Source organism: Rhinolophus ferrumequinum, chromosome 15, assembly GCF_004115265.2.
Source record: "Rhinolophus ferrumequinum isolate MPI-CBG mRhiFer1 chromosome 15, mRhiFer1_v1.p, whole genome shotgun sequence".
In the NCBI taxonomy this organism is placed as follows: domain Eukaryota; kingdom Metazoa; phylum Chordata; class Mammalia; order Chiroptera; family Rhinolophidae; genus Rhinolophus; species Rhinolophus ferrumequinum.
Window position 1 is genome coordinate 22,872,619 of NC_046298.1, and position 16,142 is coordinate 22,888,760.

General features: G+C 40.2%; 1 protein-coding gene across 3 annotated transcripts; it reads right to left on the reverse strand.

Annotated features, from left to right (window-relative positions):
• Window positions 1-301: 301 nt before the first annotated feature.
• On the reverse strand, window positions 302-14,359 carry TMEM170A (transmembrane protein 170A). Of its 3 annotated transcripts, XR_004425108.1 has the most exons (4): window positions 14,016-14,330; window positions 5,919-6,089; window positions 2,055-3,161; window positions 302-1,872 (listed from the first exon to the last, which is right to left on the reverse strand). XR_004425108.1 is itself a non-coding variant. In XM_033127589.1 (3 exons), exons 1-3 carry the CDS (start codon window positions 14,146-14,148, stop codon window positions 3,031-3,033), a joined length of 366 nt encoding a protein of 121 aa, XP_032983480.1. In that variant the 5' UTR covers window positions 14,149-14,359; the 3' UTR covers window positions 1,949-3,030. The 3 variants fall into 3 exon arrangements, 2 of the variants coding, with proteins under 2 accessions (XP_032983480.1, XP_032983479.1); XM_033127589.1 differs by lacking the exon at window positions 302-1,872 and having other exon boundaries at window positions 1,949-3,161; window positions 5,988-6,089; window positions 14,016-14,359; XM_033127588.1 differs by lacking the exon at window positions 302-1,872 and having other exon boundaries at window positions 1,949-3,161.
• Window positions 14,360-16,142: the final 1,783 nt, after the last annotated feature.

The following is a 16,142-nucleotide window of genomic DNA, read 5'->3' on the forward strand; positions in this document are numbered from 1 at the left end:
ACTGCAGTTGTAATATGAACTTAATTCAAACCAGAGCAGTCAGAAGGGACACTGGAATCAAAAGCCAACATACAATTTAAAAAACTTAAAAAACATAAGGAAAGGTTTAAATGAACTTTTTTCTCACTAGTTTAGACATTTCCTAAGAAGTAATGTTTTGCTGCAAAAATGAGTTAATAGCACCAAGAGACATGTTTCTCTTGGAATATTCATTACACTTTTGTATACAGACATTAAGTTTTCATGAAATGCCTTTATCCTCAACACCCCATTTTAAAGAATCCAGAAGTCAGCTTTTATGGTTGAGGGCTGACTTCCTTCTCTGCATTTAAAAAAAAAAAGAAAAAGTGGACACACAACTGGGGCATGGGGTAGTTATATATGTTTCTAAGAAAGTCAGATGTTAGGAAAAATTCTCAAAATTTTTGGTAAAATAAAATGTTCAACACAAATGCATATATTTTTCATCTGAGTAACCAACTTCAAATAATTCTGTATTTGACATGAGAAATTAAAAAAAAAACAAAAAACAAAAAAACAAAAATGAGGAGGAATAGACATTCTTTATCTTTCAAATAGTTTCTTCCTGAAAAAAATTTCAAGCTACAAAGATCAATCTATGTAAGGTATATATACATTTATTCACAGGAGAATGTTCACATACTGGGATGGATGAAACATTCAATAATTTGAGGATACATTTTGTATTTGAAGTTTTTAAAAAGAGTGGATAGTCAAAATATAGCAAACAATAAACAGGTGGAAACAGAAGACACCTTTCAAAATTCATTAATTTTTGTGTCTTGGCTCTAAAAGAAAAATAACCAAACATTTCAATCAAACAAACAAATCAGCATGTTCAAAAATTAATATTCAGGGAAGGGGCTCACCAACCACTGGCCCACATGTTCAAGTTGTGAAATTCTATCCAAAAGAATGATTTATGTAAGAACACTAAGAGGCATCCTTCAACAGAGATGATTAAAATTATTTCTTATAATAAAGGATACAACACGCCCAAATTTCTTAAACTGAAGGGCTACTTTTCAAAATCACAGCTCCTTGAACTGAAAAAGTCTTTAAAGACTTAAAATTTACTTGAAAGAAAGATTAGAGCATTGAAGAGTAATCTTGTTGGAGTATTTGTAAGGACATTTGCCTACATTCTTATTCGTAATTTTCCATCTCGTCTGAGTTTCTGTCACTGTGATTTTGTTAAGTGGTCTAAAGTCCTATTAGTTAAAAGAAAATGTCCAGTTAATTTTTGGATCCCTTTGTAATTTTTCTCTTTGACTATCCTTGGTAAATTGGTCCTCTTGGGTATTTTTAATCAGAAGCCAAAATGCATATTGCTTTAAATGGAATGGACACATTCCTGTGTATATGACCTCATGGGCTGTCAGCCTTACTTTTACAATGGAAACTTTCCTTTAAAATGTTAGACTTAATTACCAGAAACGATTTTGAAAACAGACAACAACATTGATTGTATTCCAAACAAAATAGTTTAGGTGGTAAGGATCAAGTTAGATACTTAATTTTTAAAATCCTTTCTGTTTTGAGGTCACGGTTTTCAGGCCTTTTAATGAAAAAGAAAGTTAGGCAGTAGGAGAAAAATTTAAAGCTAAAATTGGGTTAGAAAAGCTCTGATATTTCTCTTTAAGGACAAAAATTCTCTTGAAGGAAAATGTAAAGGGCACAGTAGAAGGCATATCTTGAAAATTAAACCTTAGGCACTTTCTGGGAGTGACACCCAATACTGTAAAAGTGGGCTGAAGACCCACCACGAGATTACTTCATTAAGTTACTTCAGCTCACTTAGTTACTTCACTAAGAAGAGAAGTAACTACCGTGTTTCCCTGAAAATAAGACCTACCCAGACAGTCAGTTCTAATATGTCTTTTGGAGCAAAAGTTAATATAAGACTTATAGTAAAATAAGACCGGGTCTTATATAATATAATACTAGGTCTTATATTAATTTTTGCTCCAAAAGATGCATTGGAGCTGATTGTCCGGCTAGGTCTTATTTTTTGGGAAACAGGGTATTAAGACGAAAAGAAAATCAGTAAGAACTAACTCTAGTTGAAGTGACACTTCTACAATTTCTCAAAGTCATTAAGAAAAACTAACAGGATGTTTAAAGTATCTTTTTTGTGTCCCTCAAAGTCAAAAGAGTACCCTAACTCATCTGCTTAAAATTTTCAACTAGAGCTATTTAATAGTGTATGTTTCCAATTAAACTAAATAAAATTAATAGAATAAAAGTGATAGGAAAATGTGATACTGGAATTCTGGAGGAAAAAAACGGCACAATTAGCTAGCTTATTTTGTTAAAATACACAAAACAACAAATTCACATCTCTTAAAATATATTAAATAATCAGAGGTCAAGATAGTTATCCATAAAATGTCACATCATTCAGTAGTTAATCTTTTTTTTTTAACAGTGGAATCAAAATCACTGCTTGTGTTATAGGTATTTTTTTCCTGTTATATTTCACCAAATTTGTTCTTAAAGCTATACTATACTCAGCCAAAACCTACTTGGCACTTATTGTCAAGAAGATGTAACAAAAGAAGAGTCTGCCAAATTTTAATCTAGAGGAGATCAAATAAGATTTTAGTACAGTACACTCTGCTCAGAAATAAACCAATATTTTCCATCGTTTCTCTGAAATTTGCAATATTGCATTTTCTCACAGCATATTGCAAATTTCAGCATGAAGGCTGCTATCCCAGAAGCACTGTTGACGTGGCTTTGGGTAAAGGTGCACCTCTAAAACTGCTTAAATTAACTATCAAAACAAAATAAAACTTGATTTGTTTTGGTTGAGAACAAGAGGAATCCAAAAAGATCTTCAATTCCTGCAGCTTCAAATTGAAGAAAGGGCTGAGATGGCGTTCTTCACATACTTTTTTATCCAAGTTGCTTCCATTTGAAGAACTAAGAAAACACTACATTCCTTATTGTATTCTTTTTGAGGATTCTATAAAACTTCGATTCACCATTATAGCATAAGGGTATATGCTATAGAGTCGCTAAAACCCGTAAAAAGGAGACCACCACTACACAAAATGTCTGTCCAGTGCCCAAGGTGAGGGCTTCAAATGGTATCATTTCCTTTCCTGCTGCTCGGTACACTCCAGCAATTGCTCCACCTGTCCAAAAATTTAAGTGTTAAAAAAAAAAAAAAAAATCAAGGTTAACATATTCAGGAAAATACAGCTCTTAAAATTCTATTATAAGTAGAATGCTCCAGATTGTTTACATTAAAATTTAGATATTATAGAAATATTTTGTTGTCCCTATTCTTTTTGCTTACTACTCTACGTTTTAAGTATTCCTTATATGATTTGCAAATCACTGACATGTGCTTTTAGATGTTGAAAAGGGACTCCTTAAAACTGAGAGTCTCCTAGATATATTGAATAAAAACCATCTGCAAGTCATAACCCAAATCACAAAGATTGTAATTTCCACAAGACCTGATTACAAACTCACAAACATCTCCCCATGCATTCCCCATGCATTTAACAGGTACCTAATAAAACCCTTGGCAATAAATGACAAAGAATCTGTGTGAGGCTGAGCAAGAAATATTTCAGGAGGAGCCACAGGCAATTCCCACTCCACCTTCTACTATACTCAGAGGTCCCTTCAAGAAATGGATGAAAGAGGGAGGAGAGAGGTAGGAAAAGGAAGGAGGACTCTAAGCCTATAAAGTTGCTATTAATGAATTCAAAGGGCGTGAGGGGAGAGATACTCAGTGATTCCTTTCTGTTCCCCTATCACAGATTGTTCTTATTATGTTAGTCATTATAACTTCCTAGGAATTGAGTAAACAAAACAAACACAAATATCTGTATCTACCCAGGAATCCCTCTGAATTGCTACAGACACTTAGCATTGGACCAAGAAAGTCAAGATTTCATTAGTTTGAAAAAAAACAGATCCAGAGTTCTCACATGACCCTTCCCTCACAAAATGCTGCAAACAAAATTCTCCTTGGTCATAGTGTGTTCATTCACTCAAATATTTATGTACTTTCATGTTTTATAAGGTGTGACACCTGTTCTCATAGTATACAGAATCTAGTTGGGGGACACAAGACAGAAAGCACAAGCATGAAACAGATTTTGAATGGTGCAACACAATATACAGGGTCTCAAACAAATATCTACACATTTTGTATTAGGTTGGTGCAAAAGTAATTGCTGTTTTTGCAATTATTTTTAACCTTTTAAACCGCAATTACTTTTGCACCAACCTAATATATGTGATGTGAAGGTAGATGAACATATTTTAAGAAGAAAGAACAGTATAACTAACACTTGTGGTGATTGCCTGGAACACTTGTGACTTTGAAATGCCCACCTCCAGGGAGAAAACATACATACTATGTTACTAATATCGCAATGTTTCATTGAGCCCCTTTATAATGTAGCTCCAAAAAAAGTGGGCTGGGCAGAAGGAAGCCGAATGAACTTGATCTGGGCCCTAAAGTGGGATTTGGATGATGAAGAAGGGAAAAAAGAAAAAAGCTTACAGAAGGGGCAGCAAAATGGGAAGGGAACAGACTCAATGCACTAGAGTCTTAAAGACAGAAATGAACATGGCATTCAGTGCACGATTACTGTGTGTTAGGGATTATGTTAAATACTTTATACACATATTATTTCATTTAATTACCACACAGCATATGAGTATTATCCCTATTTTACCAATGAAAAATCTTAAACAGGTCCTAAGAGCCAGCAATCCAGTAAGGAAACTGGAGCAGAAAGTCTTTAAAGACAGTGATAGGTAATACAGTTAAAAATATTGTACAAGGCCAGTTATGGAAACTCCTTAATGCAGACAGGAGAAAACTGACCTTCTCCCCGAGTTATCACAAAGGTTTCATCATCTACAAAACAGAGAAACAAGGCCACTTTGTCCCCCAAAAACCCTCAAGTCAAAGACAGAGGGAGATTTCTGCTTGAAGCTCAAGGTTAAATTCACGGGGATGGGGGGTGGGGGGGGAGGGGGAATAACGTTACAAATTAGTAGGAATACTATGTTTCTATTTTTAAGAATATATTTGTGTTTACACGTACATCTAGAAAAGAGTCTGAAAGCATATACCAAAATACAAACTGTGGTTATCATTTAGGGATGTGGCAGTGGATAATTTTATTTTTTTTTAATTTATTGGGGTGACAATTGCTAATAAAGTTACATAGATTTCAGGTGTACACTTCTGTATTACATTATCTATAAATCCCATTGTGTGTTCACCACCCGGAGTCAGTTCTCCTTCCATCACCATATATTTGAGTGGAGAATTTTTTATTTTTGCTTTCTTATATTTTTTTAATTTATATAAAATATACATGTTATTTATATTTAATTATAAGCTTAAAAATGATTTAAACTTATTCTCATCTCTGTGACATGAGCGGAAGCCAAGGGAAAAACAGGTAACAATAATTTATAATAAGAATGTTACTCTAATTCTTATTCAGAAAGTCCTGAGAGGGAAAAAAATAATCCTAAAGTAACCACACCTGAATGAGTGGCAGTAATTCATCAACCATCTTGCGATGCTACCAGTCACGTGGCAGTTGATAAGCAAGGAGCAGTAGCTTCCCAAAAATACAAATATCTTTCTTGTGCTAGTGACCCTATTTCACAAAGCTTAACATGGCTTCCCTGAAGCCAGTGAGAGAAAATCTGATTCAGGAAGTCAAAGATGTTAGCCAAATAATGGAGGATTTGGGGAGAGGATAAAAAACAATACATAAATAAAAGGCACCTGTGGTTCAAGGCTACTCTTTTTTCCTTCATCTCACTCAGACATGTTTCTAAAATGAGTACTGAAATTAACTGACTAGTCATATGAAATATTTTGACTGGTATTTTAATGTCTAACATACTTGTCAAGATTCCAGCAGTAATTGGTCCCACGATGCCCATCAACAGGATGCTTACAGACATGAACCTACCATATTTGTGATGTCTGAGGGTGAAGAGGGCCAGTAATCCAGCGGGGACATGAAAGAAGAGAGAGGACACCAGTGCCCACAGGAACACACCATACCACATTTCTACAAGGGGAAGCAAAGAGAGGTCGCAAATCAGTCTTTCCCATTGCAGTCATTACAAAGGGGGTAATCATTATACCCAGTTATTTCATATTCCATTCAGTTGCAATGTAGGTTTATTAAATATCCAAATATTGATGGTTTTAGAGGGATCAGCAACCTATGACCACCACCTGTTTTTGTACATAAAATCTTACTGGAACACAGCCATATCCATTCATTTAAGTCTTGTCTATGGCTACTTTCAAAATACAAGAGCAGAGCTGAAACAGTGACAGCGACCACATAGCCTAATGAGCCTAAAATAATTACTATCTGGCCCTTTACAGAAAAAGTTGGCCAACCCAATAAGCAAACTCTACCTACCCACAAACATTGAAAAACAAAAAAAGATTCACCCAGATTTGAAAATTGCCCTAAATCATTTTCCTCCCATAAGAAATACAAGCCTAAGTTCACCAACACGGTACCATGCAATCAATGCCTGTTGATCTTTCCTGGCTTTTTGATTACTCACTCATCTAAAATGGAAATGCTGTACAATTATATTCATTCCACAATCACTGATTTAGGGTGTTTGGCAGTATTGTTCTGGTGAGAAGCTATCAGGTAACTGTAAGAAGTTTTAAACTATTTGTGAGATTTTTTTTTCTTTCTAACAAGGTATATCTTTAGAATAATTTTTAAATACTGTTGAAACTGCTCTATTTTGTTTGATGGTGTTTGACAAATTCTGTTAAAAACAAGTCAAATTACGCATTATGGAGTATAAAGTGATTAAATAGTTATGTCCCAAGCTTAAAATATATATAACCTATAAACAACTCATGTAATATATAAAAAATATATTTGTTAAGTAACTACTTCTCTTCCTCCACCAAAGGAAAAAACCACCTTTCCAGTCAACAGTGTCAATCAGAAATCGGGGGAAGGATTCTGAATCCCCAGGGTTTGAGACCCCGTCCTCTTCAGAAACAAACCTCTATCACCGCTGCCTTCTTTCCAGCCTCAGGCCGGAGCTATTCTTGCTTCCACTGCCCAGGAGACCTGCCCTCTCTTCTTGGCAGCAGCTCCAGAGGCTGCAGTGTCCGGTGTCCGGTTACTGCTCCTCCCCAATGAAACTGTGCCCAGCAGCTCAGTCCCACCAGGGCCGCTGCTGTTGCACCCTGGCTCTGAGAGCAGCCTAGCCTCCCCAGCCGAAGCCCCCTCGTACACCACCCACTGCCTGCTCAGCCCCAAACCACAGCATAGCAGCACGTAGTTCCCTTGCAAAGCAGTAACCCCACCTTCAATCCCACAGTCCTGACCATCTACTCCCCCAATCACCCCGAGACTGACCTCTATACCACCACCCGGGATGCAGATAAAGTTCTCTGATGGCATTCCAGGAATGCCACGGCCCTGGGGTGGACGAACGGATTGCAAATCTGCCTCTGAGACTCAGAGCAGTAGCCATGCTGGCTGCTGGCTGTCACCATTGACTTGAAACCCCACCACTGACCTGACACTGCTCTTGGGCCCTGATGACGCTCCCCAAATTACAAAGGTAAGTACTGCTTTCTGCATCCCTCAAGGCACTGCTGGCGCGTGCTTTCTAACTGGCTGTCACTAAACCTAGGGCAGTGAACTGGGACATGAGCCCTTGATCTGCCAGAGACACACCAAGTTGGTAACCTCCATAAAAGTGGGTTTGGACACTCAGGTGTGCTACCCAACTGCTACGGACTGAATTGTGTTCCACCAAAACTTGTTATGTTGAAGCTCTAATCCAATAGGGCTGTAGCCTTATAAAAAGAAGAAGAGAGATCTCTCTGTGTCTCTCATTCTTTCTCTGCCTGCCATGTGAGGACATAGTGAGAAGGCGACCCAGGACGGCCCTCACCGCAACACGACGATGCTGGCACCCTGATCTAGAACTGTGAGAAAATGAATGTCTGTTATTTAAGCCACTCAGTCGATGGTATTTTGTAACAGCAGCCCCAGCAGACTAAGACACAAACACCTGTTCCCTCCTGCCCCGGAGTACAGCACGCGCCCCAGGGGATGCTAGGAGCACCAACCCACATCTCAATTTTCCTAAAAGCTGAAAAGCCTATTTGCAAACAAGGTCTGGCAGAGCAGGTCAGCATCTCTCTGAGATTCTGAGGAAGGGAAGCACGCAGCACAACTCTGAGCTACATCCATTAGCTAGCTCAGTGCCTACATATTTTATATAGCGTCACTTAAGTCACTATATGCAGGGCGGAACGGCTTGATTACATTAAATGAATAGTACTGTTTAGAAAACACTTTTTTAGATGGGGATTATTACAGGACTCTAAGAGCAAAGACAAACCCCGATCAATAGAACACTTTAAAAAAAAACCTAAGTGATTTCCCTTTAATCTTCTGCACCTTTATTTGCTATCTATTTAATAGCTATTTATTGATCATCATATAGGACTTTTTATTTCCCTGACTCAAAACACTGTCAAAAATCTTTGTCTACATATCTTACAGTATTGCCTAGTTCACTGCTTCAAATCAAGTGTGTTATCTTCAGCTTTGTTCACTCTGGTAGCTAAAAGTCACATCACTTCCTGACGTTGAACTACATAAGTCAGATAATCTGTAATAAAATATTATAAGGGGAAATTAGATTAAGCCCCAGTGACAGAATGGGCTCCAAAGATGTCCAGATACTCATCCCCAGAGCCTGTGAATATGTGGCAAAAGGAAGTCTGCTTGTGCGATTAGATTAAGGATCTTGAGATGGGAGAGTATCCTGGATTATCCAGGTGGGCCTTATGTAATCACGAGGGCTCTTTTCAAATGGAAGCGGGAGGGTCAGAGGCCGAGAGATTTGAAGATGCTATGCTGCTGACTTTAAAAATGGAGGAAGATGCCACAGGCCAAGGAATGCAGGTGACCACGAGAAGCTGGAAAAGGCAAGAAAAGCAATTCTTTCTGGAGCAGAGTACTGCTGACCCATTTTGGACTGCTGACCTCTGCTGTGGACTGCTGTGAGATGATAAAGCTGTGTTGTTTTAAGCCACTAAATTTGTGCTAAAACGTTACAGTGAGAACAAAACTAAGGATTTATTCATTCAGCAATCAAATGTTTATTTTGCCTATTCCATATGCCAGGCACATCAATGAAAAAAAAAAAAGACAAAAATCCTTGCCTACAGGAATATTATCTTTAAGAATCTATTTTTCAGGCAGACATTTCAGTTAAAGAGAAAACCCACATAAATTATAGAATCCTCTTGGTGAGTTCTGTGTTGACAAAACGGGTTTGTAATGGTTGGTTCCCTGGCCCTCTAACCTCTACAGCTGCGTTCCCTAAATTCCAAGCAAGACCTCAAGGCCAACCTGGCCCCAGTCAGCAAGAATGGAAGAAGCCTAAGCCAAGTAGGCTGCATGAGGCTCAGCACAGCCATCCTTTCAGCTGGCCCCAGTCTACTTTATGTTCCAGATCAAACAACTGTGTGAACACAGCCAGTTCCTCTGGCGCTGGGGTTCTCAGTAGACCTATCAGTCCTCCCGGGAACTGCAGTCCTACCCCGTGCTACAACTCAATGCTGGAATGCCTTGATGCTAAAGACCCATCAGCATCTCTCCACACTGCCAACTGTGAGACCCCCCACCCCTTACTGAATCCCACCTACCTGCCAGGGATCTATCTGTCCCCTTATGAAAAAATAAGAGATGCATATACAGTTGACCTTTCTGGACAATGCAGGGACTAGGCGTGAAAATCGGAGAATAACTTAAGTCCACAAATACGGATTCCAAACCACCAGTTTGAGCCTCGAACAACTCGGGTTTGAACTGCGTGGGTCAACTAAAAAATCCATGTATCAGTGGACCCGTGCAGTTCAGACCCTCGCTGTTCAAGGGTCGACTGTATACTGGTCTCTGCCCCCGGCTGATGCAGAGCTCCTAAACCCCTTGGAATTTCTAGGAGCATCTTTTGTTCTAAGGAGGTGACTCTTGGTGGGTTCCTGGATGAGGGCTGGTCACCAGAAGCCACGACTATAACCTTGGAACTTTCAGCTCCACCTCCATTCTCCAGGGCGCGGAGGGGCTGGAAGCGGAGTTAATCATCAATCAGGCCTATATGATGAAGTCTCCCACCAGACACACAAGACCCACCACTTACTGTCCCCCCTACTCTGTCTCACACTCACCACCAACTGTTCCTTTCCACACTTTTAAATTTTGTTTATTTTCTCTCTCTCCCCACTAGAACGAAAGCTCCTTTGTTTTGTTCACTACCACATCTTTACTTGGTGCCTAGAAAACAACAGGCATACAACAGACACTGAGCAAATATTTGTTGAGTGAAATAAATAACTGGTCCAACTATGACCCATTCTTGATTCCAGCAGCCGCATGACCAAATATTAATGGGTTTCAGTTTAACTATCACAAGATACACTTTGACATTGATTTTCATGAAATTCATACCTTCAGGAAGTTAATGTTATTCCTGATACAAAGACAAGATCTGCCTTTCTTGGCATTCAGATTTGTTAAAAATGACAACAACAACAAAAGAAATCTGAACACCTTGGAATAAGGAAGGATAGGCAGAAATCTAAATGGCTAAATTGCAAATGCAGGTTAAAAAAATCAATTCGAAGCTTCCTGATAGTGATAAACCACAGAATATTTCAGAGCAATGATTCTGCCATACTGAGTTGGCATAAAGTACAAGTAACCTTTTCTGTGGGGCCAAAATAGAAACTTTTCCAGACTCAGGTAATGCAATTCACTGTCAGCAGGTTTTGGTGCCTCAAAAAGAATCAAACTTCATGTACCTATTGTAACCATCATTCCAGCAAAAGATGAGACATAGCAGGGAGGTTAAATGTTTACCCATCACATTCTGATCAACTTGAGGTCAAGGGCTATATATCTCAATCATGTTTACACCCCAGCCCAGAGCCTGCACTTGGCCAAACATGTACAGGTATCCCCTGCTTTTCAAAAGTTCACTTTCCACCTATTCGCTGTTATAAAAGACCTACATCAGGACCTGTTTTCATTAGCCAAAAGAAATCCAAAGAGGACTTTTGCTTATACAAAGAAAAGGCAAAAAGCAAAAACAGCATTGTTTGTTTGGCAGTGGGCTTTGCAGGCAGAGCACACCCCAAGCAGCGCACAGAGTGGCCCCTCAACCTCCTTCCCTGGGACCTGTACTCAGCATCAAGACACACTTTGAACTGTGTCTGTGAGCAACTGTGCTTTATCTCAATTTATTTTGTGCATCAAGACAGTTAGCAAGACATGTCCTAAGGTAATTCTCTTTATGCCATTTCGGTTCACAAAAGGTTTCACAGGAACACTCTAGTTTCAGATAGCGGGGGAAACCTGTACTTGATGAATGAATGATCCCTGGTAATCAACACCTCCAAGTTATATATCCATAGAAGTTCCCATAAGCTCAAGTACATAGTGCAGTTTGATATTTTCAGAACAATTTCTGAAAGCAAACCAATTCCCACAGCTACAGATTCTCTACTATGAGGTGTTAAAACTATTGTTCCAAATCCACTTATCTTGATCTTTTCTTAAAGAAAGGCAACTAAATGCCAGACAGACTAAACAGAATACTGTTTCAAAGTATCACCTCACATGACTTATTAATTACAAAAGGTTAAGGTACCCTTACAATAGAGAGATCTGATAAACACCATCTTCAACAAATGATTAAACGTACAAACTGACGGGTAAATGTCTCCTGATATAATGCACTAGAAAGTGGATAACATCCCCGATGTAGGTAGTAGTACTCTGACCAAAAATGTTTAATATGAATGTAATCATGAAAAAACAATTAGATAAATATAGATTGTGGGACATACTAAGAAACAATTAGTCTAGACTCTTCAAAAACGTCAATCTCAAGAAATTGAAACAAAGATGGAGGAACTGTTCGAGACTGAACCAGACCAAAGAGACGTGACAACTAAATGCAATGTGTATCCTTGATTAAACTCCAAAATCAAAAAAAAAAAAAAAGGAAAAAACTATAAATGACATTACAGGGACAATTGGGGAAATTTAAATAAGGCCCATGTATTAGATAAAATGTTCTGTCCATGTTAAATTTCTTGGATGTGATAGTTTTTTGGCTATGACAGAAAATGTCTTTGTTTTAAAAGATCCACGCTGAAGTGTTAGACATCAAGAGCCATGACTTCTGTAACTTCCTTTAAAATGGCTCTGCAGAAAGTAAAAATGTTAAGTGCATGGATATACAAAGGGTGCCAAAAAAAATGTATACACATTCTAAGAAAGGAAAATTGTACTAAAATTGTAATACTCAATACACACGGTTTACAAAGGATGAATACAAGTCACGTTTGACTTCTGCAATTACAAGAGGTGCTCAAAGTGGTTACCGTCAGCGTCCAGACACTTCTGATTATGGCAAACCACTGCTTGAGCAACACTGAGCAAAGTGTTCACTTGTATACATTTTTTGGCACCCTCGGTATATACTTAGAGAAACCAAGAGAGTCAAAATTGAATAATGAACCTTCAGTAAAGGGTATATGGGATTTGTTATACTATCATTTTAATTTTTCAGGTTTGAAATTTTTCAAAATAAAAAGTAGGGGGAAGAAAGGAAACAAACAAAAAGAAACTAATCTGGTCTTTTAGTGTCTCCAGATTGCATGGACATTTCATTTTTTGGACAGTGTCTCCAGAATGCCATATATTTCTATTATCATTGTCAAATGTGAACTTAGAACCTTTTGAAACAAGGCGAACTGCCATATTGTCATTCTGGGCTCGATTTCAAGGTAACATCTGCATCTGCCCCATTATCAGCTATTTCACAAACCTGTCCGGGAAAATACTAGTCAGGTACTACACAGCAAGTCCCAGGTGACCAATGAATGGTGCCTGGCAGTCGCTGCCCAATGGATGAAAAAAAAAATCACCGGTGCCTTGTTTATGACTGCGGTAGGTAAGCCAATCCTCCTTCCACTGTAGGTCATAGGCCCCGGTCTCGCATTGTTTACTAAGTCAAGGTATCAGTCAGCTTTGCTGGAGCCCAACCTCACCTTTCAATCGCTACTGTTCTCAGTCCTCTTGCATTTCAATGTCCAACACACATGAACTGTGCCTCCCCTCAGAGCCTTTATTAGTCTTTCCAAGAAATTTCTCCTCCGCTCGAGCAGGGATCGCTTTCTATCTTATATTATAAATTTGAAAACCCCTGTATCAGGCCCAAGAGAAGCTCCAGTGGGGGTAAGAAGAGTTAAAAAGAAGCTGTGCCAAAGATCTCGAACGTGTGAGTGGGAGATTAGGCAACAGGTCTCAGAAAGTGATTCCTAGAAAGAAAAGCTGGTGGTGGACTGAGTAGATTTGGTCCTTGGTGCAAGCCATCATCAGCCAACCTCCTGGCGCAGAGGGACTGGGCTAGACTAGAAACAAAGGGAGTGTCAGTTCTGACTGCCCCTCAGCCCCGCCGGGACAATCTGGCGTCGGAGCTGCGAAAGCCAACAGACCAGCGCGGACGACAGGGGTCAGGCGCATCCTGCGCCCCAAACAAGGCGGGGATGACCGCCTCCAGGGCTCTGCCGAGGTCACGTCTGAACCTAGGGGGTTTGCAAACTCCAAAGGGCAAGACCAGTTCTGGTGGGGGCTGAGCTCCCTTCATTCACCGGCACTCCCCTGGCAGCTCCCTCCGACTTCGCCCCCAGCGCGGACTCGGGATGGCCCAGTCCAAGGGGCCAGCGAGGAAGCGAGGAGGGAAGGGGAGAGAACCCTCAGCTCCCCGCCAAGGCAGCGGGACCCTCCTTCCTGAAGGAAAACAGCCCCCAGCGGGTGGGGAGGCGGGACCCAACCTGTACGCTGGGGAAGGGGCGCACCACCTTGGGGCGGCCGCAGCAGGGCGCGCAGAGCGCAGGCGCGGGGCGGGGCCGGTACCTGAGAAGGAGCACAGAGAAGTGGAGTTGGGGCACAGGGTCCCGTTGCCCACCCGCGGCACGAGCTTCAGGCTGAGGATCTGCTGCAGGAGCCCGGCAGACCCCCCGCTGCCGCCGCTCCCCTCGTGCTCCATCCGGCCGCCATTCACCGCAGAGAGATGTCGAAGAGTGCCCGACGTGTTGCTGTGGCTCACTCTCTCAGCCCGCTCACCCCTCTGCACCTCCGCCGCCTCAGCGTCACCTTCGGCCTGGGCCCTCTTCCTCCCAGCCCAACGGCCCTATCAAGTGATGGTTCCTTTCTCCAATCAGAGCGCGCCGCAGATGGCAGAGGCGGGGCGAGAGTTGTTTCCGCCCCTCACGTTGCGTACGGCTTACCCACCAGACACAACACCCACGGGCTGCGCCCCCTACTGGGGGAGTCTCTCCTGCTCCAGGAGGGCGCACGTCTCTGCAGCGCCGCCTAGAAGAAAGTAGGGGAATTGCATACTCCCCACCAGACCAAGATGTAGATTTATAATAAAACGTATCTAGCAGTGAGAATAAGATGGTTCAGCAGCCAAGTGAAGGAGGCTGGTAGACAGTGCAGCAATGAACTTAACATTTGGAGGGAAAATGATTTTTTTGAAAAGCTTAATTACTTTAAAAGCACTGTGTAGAAAATACATAATATTTCCCTTTTAATTCAAGAACATTAGCAAGATTGTTTATTAGAGTTCCCTCTTGAACGCCTTTGTTTTGGAAGGTTTTTAATACCATTTCCCTAACATTACAACTGGGATTTTTTGCACCAACCAAGAAACTTTTCCAAAACAAAAATAGTAAGCGAAAAAAATGTCATGAAATATTTAACAACGCTGTCTTTTGGTACATTTCCCAGACTAGCTGAGTGTATAAGAAGTGGAAGAAACCAATTATTTTAAGATTATATAACAGTCAATCATGTATCACATTAGGAAACATTATTTTGAATTTAGAATTCTATCCCAGTCAAACTGAGAATTGAGAGATTAAAAAAAAGACGTTTAGATTTGCAGGACTCAGAAAATGTATGTTTCATGTGCCCTTTCTAAGGATGCTGAGAATGGAACCCAATGAAAATAAAGAGTGATAACCAAGAAAGAGAAAGATGTGCAACACAAGAAATGGTGGATTTAACCATGAAGATGCTCATGCAATTTCACTCCCAGGTGAATATCCTATAGTATTCGTACCAGGAGATACACACAAGATTGTCCCTGGTGGTACTGTAACAGCAAGTAACTGAAAACAAGCTGAGTGTCCATCAAGAAAAGAGTGGATAAATAAAAGTGTGGTATAATTTCCAATAAAAAACTTATCAGTAGTGGGAAATAAATGACCAAAAGCATAAAGCAACAACATGATGAATCCCAGAAATATAAAGTTTGAGAGGGAAATCTAAGCTGCAGATGGAAGCCCCAGTGTGATTCAATTCAAATCCAGTTCAAAATCTTGCAAAACTAACAATATACTAATTCAGGCAGTATATAACAATATACTAATCAACATAGGCAGTAAAATGATAATGAATTACTTATTTAACTATGTATTTGTTCTATTATTTTTAATATCTGACATGTTATACATGTATGACATTATATTTATTTATTCAACTAAGGAGGACAATAGAGCAAGAGTGGCCTTGGACAGACACCCTCTGTGTCACTCCAAGTAAAAGCCAAAGTTCTCACCAAGGCCTACAAGGTCCTACATGCTCTGACTCTCTCTCTCTTACCTTCTCATCTCCCAGCACCCTACCTTCCACTCATTACACCAGACCCACTAGCCCCTTGTTGTTTCTAATATGCCAGATACTTTCCCTCAGGAGTTTTGTATTTCCTATTTCCGGGACACTCTACCCATAGGCACCCCTTAATTAACTGCCTCACCTCCTTTAAGACTGTGCTTAAATGTCACTTTCTCGGTGAGACCTATCCTGATTACCCCATTAAAAATTGCAACTCACACCCCTACACACATACATTCCTAATCCTTGTGATCCTTTGCTACTTTTGCCCCTAGCACTGGTTGGTGCTCAATCTATAATGTGTGTTGAATGAATGAATGAATGGAGGTATGGAGGACTTGAAGATTGGGATCAGCATAGCAC

Bases quoted from the DNA above. Each gene is read 5' to 3' on its own strand.
- TMEM170A (XM_033127588.1), bottom strand. From the start codon at position 14,148: ATGGAGCACGAGGGGAGCGGCGGCAGCGGGGGGTCTGCCGGGCTCCTG. The intron at 6,090-14,015 runs GTACCGGCCCCG...TTCCCCTTGTAG, and splicing joins TTCTCTGTGCTCCTTCTCAG to AAATGTGGTATGGTGTGTTC. The intron at 3,162-5,918 runs GTATGTTAGACA...ATTTTTGGACAG, and splicing joins TACTGCTGGAATCTTGACAA to GTGGAGCAATTGCTGGAGTG.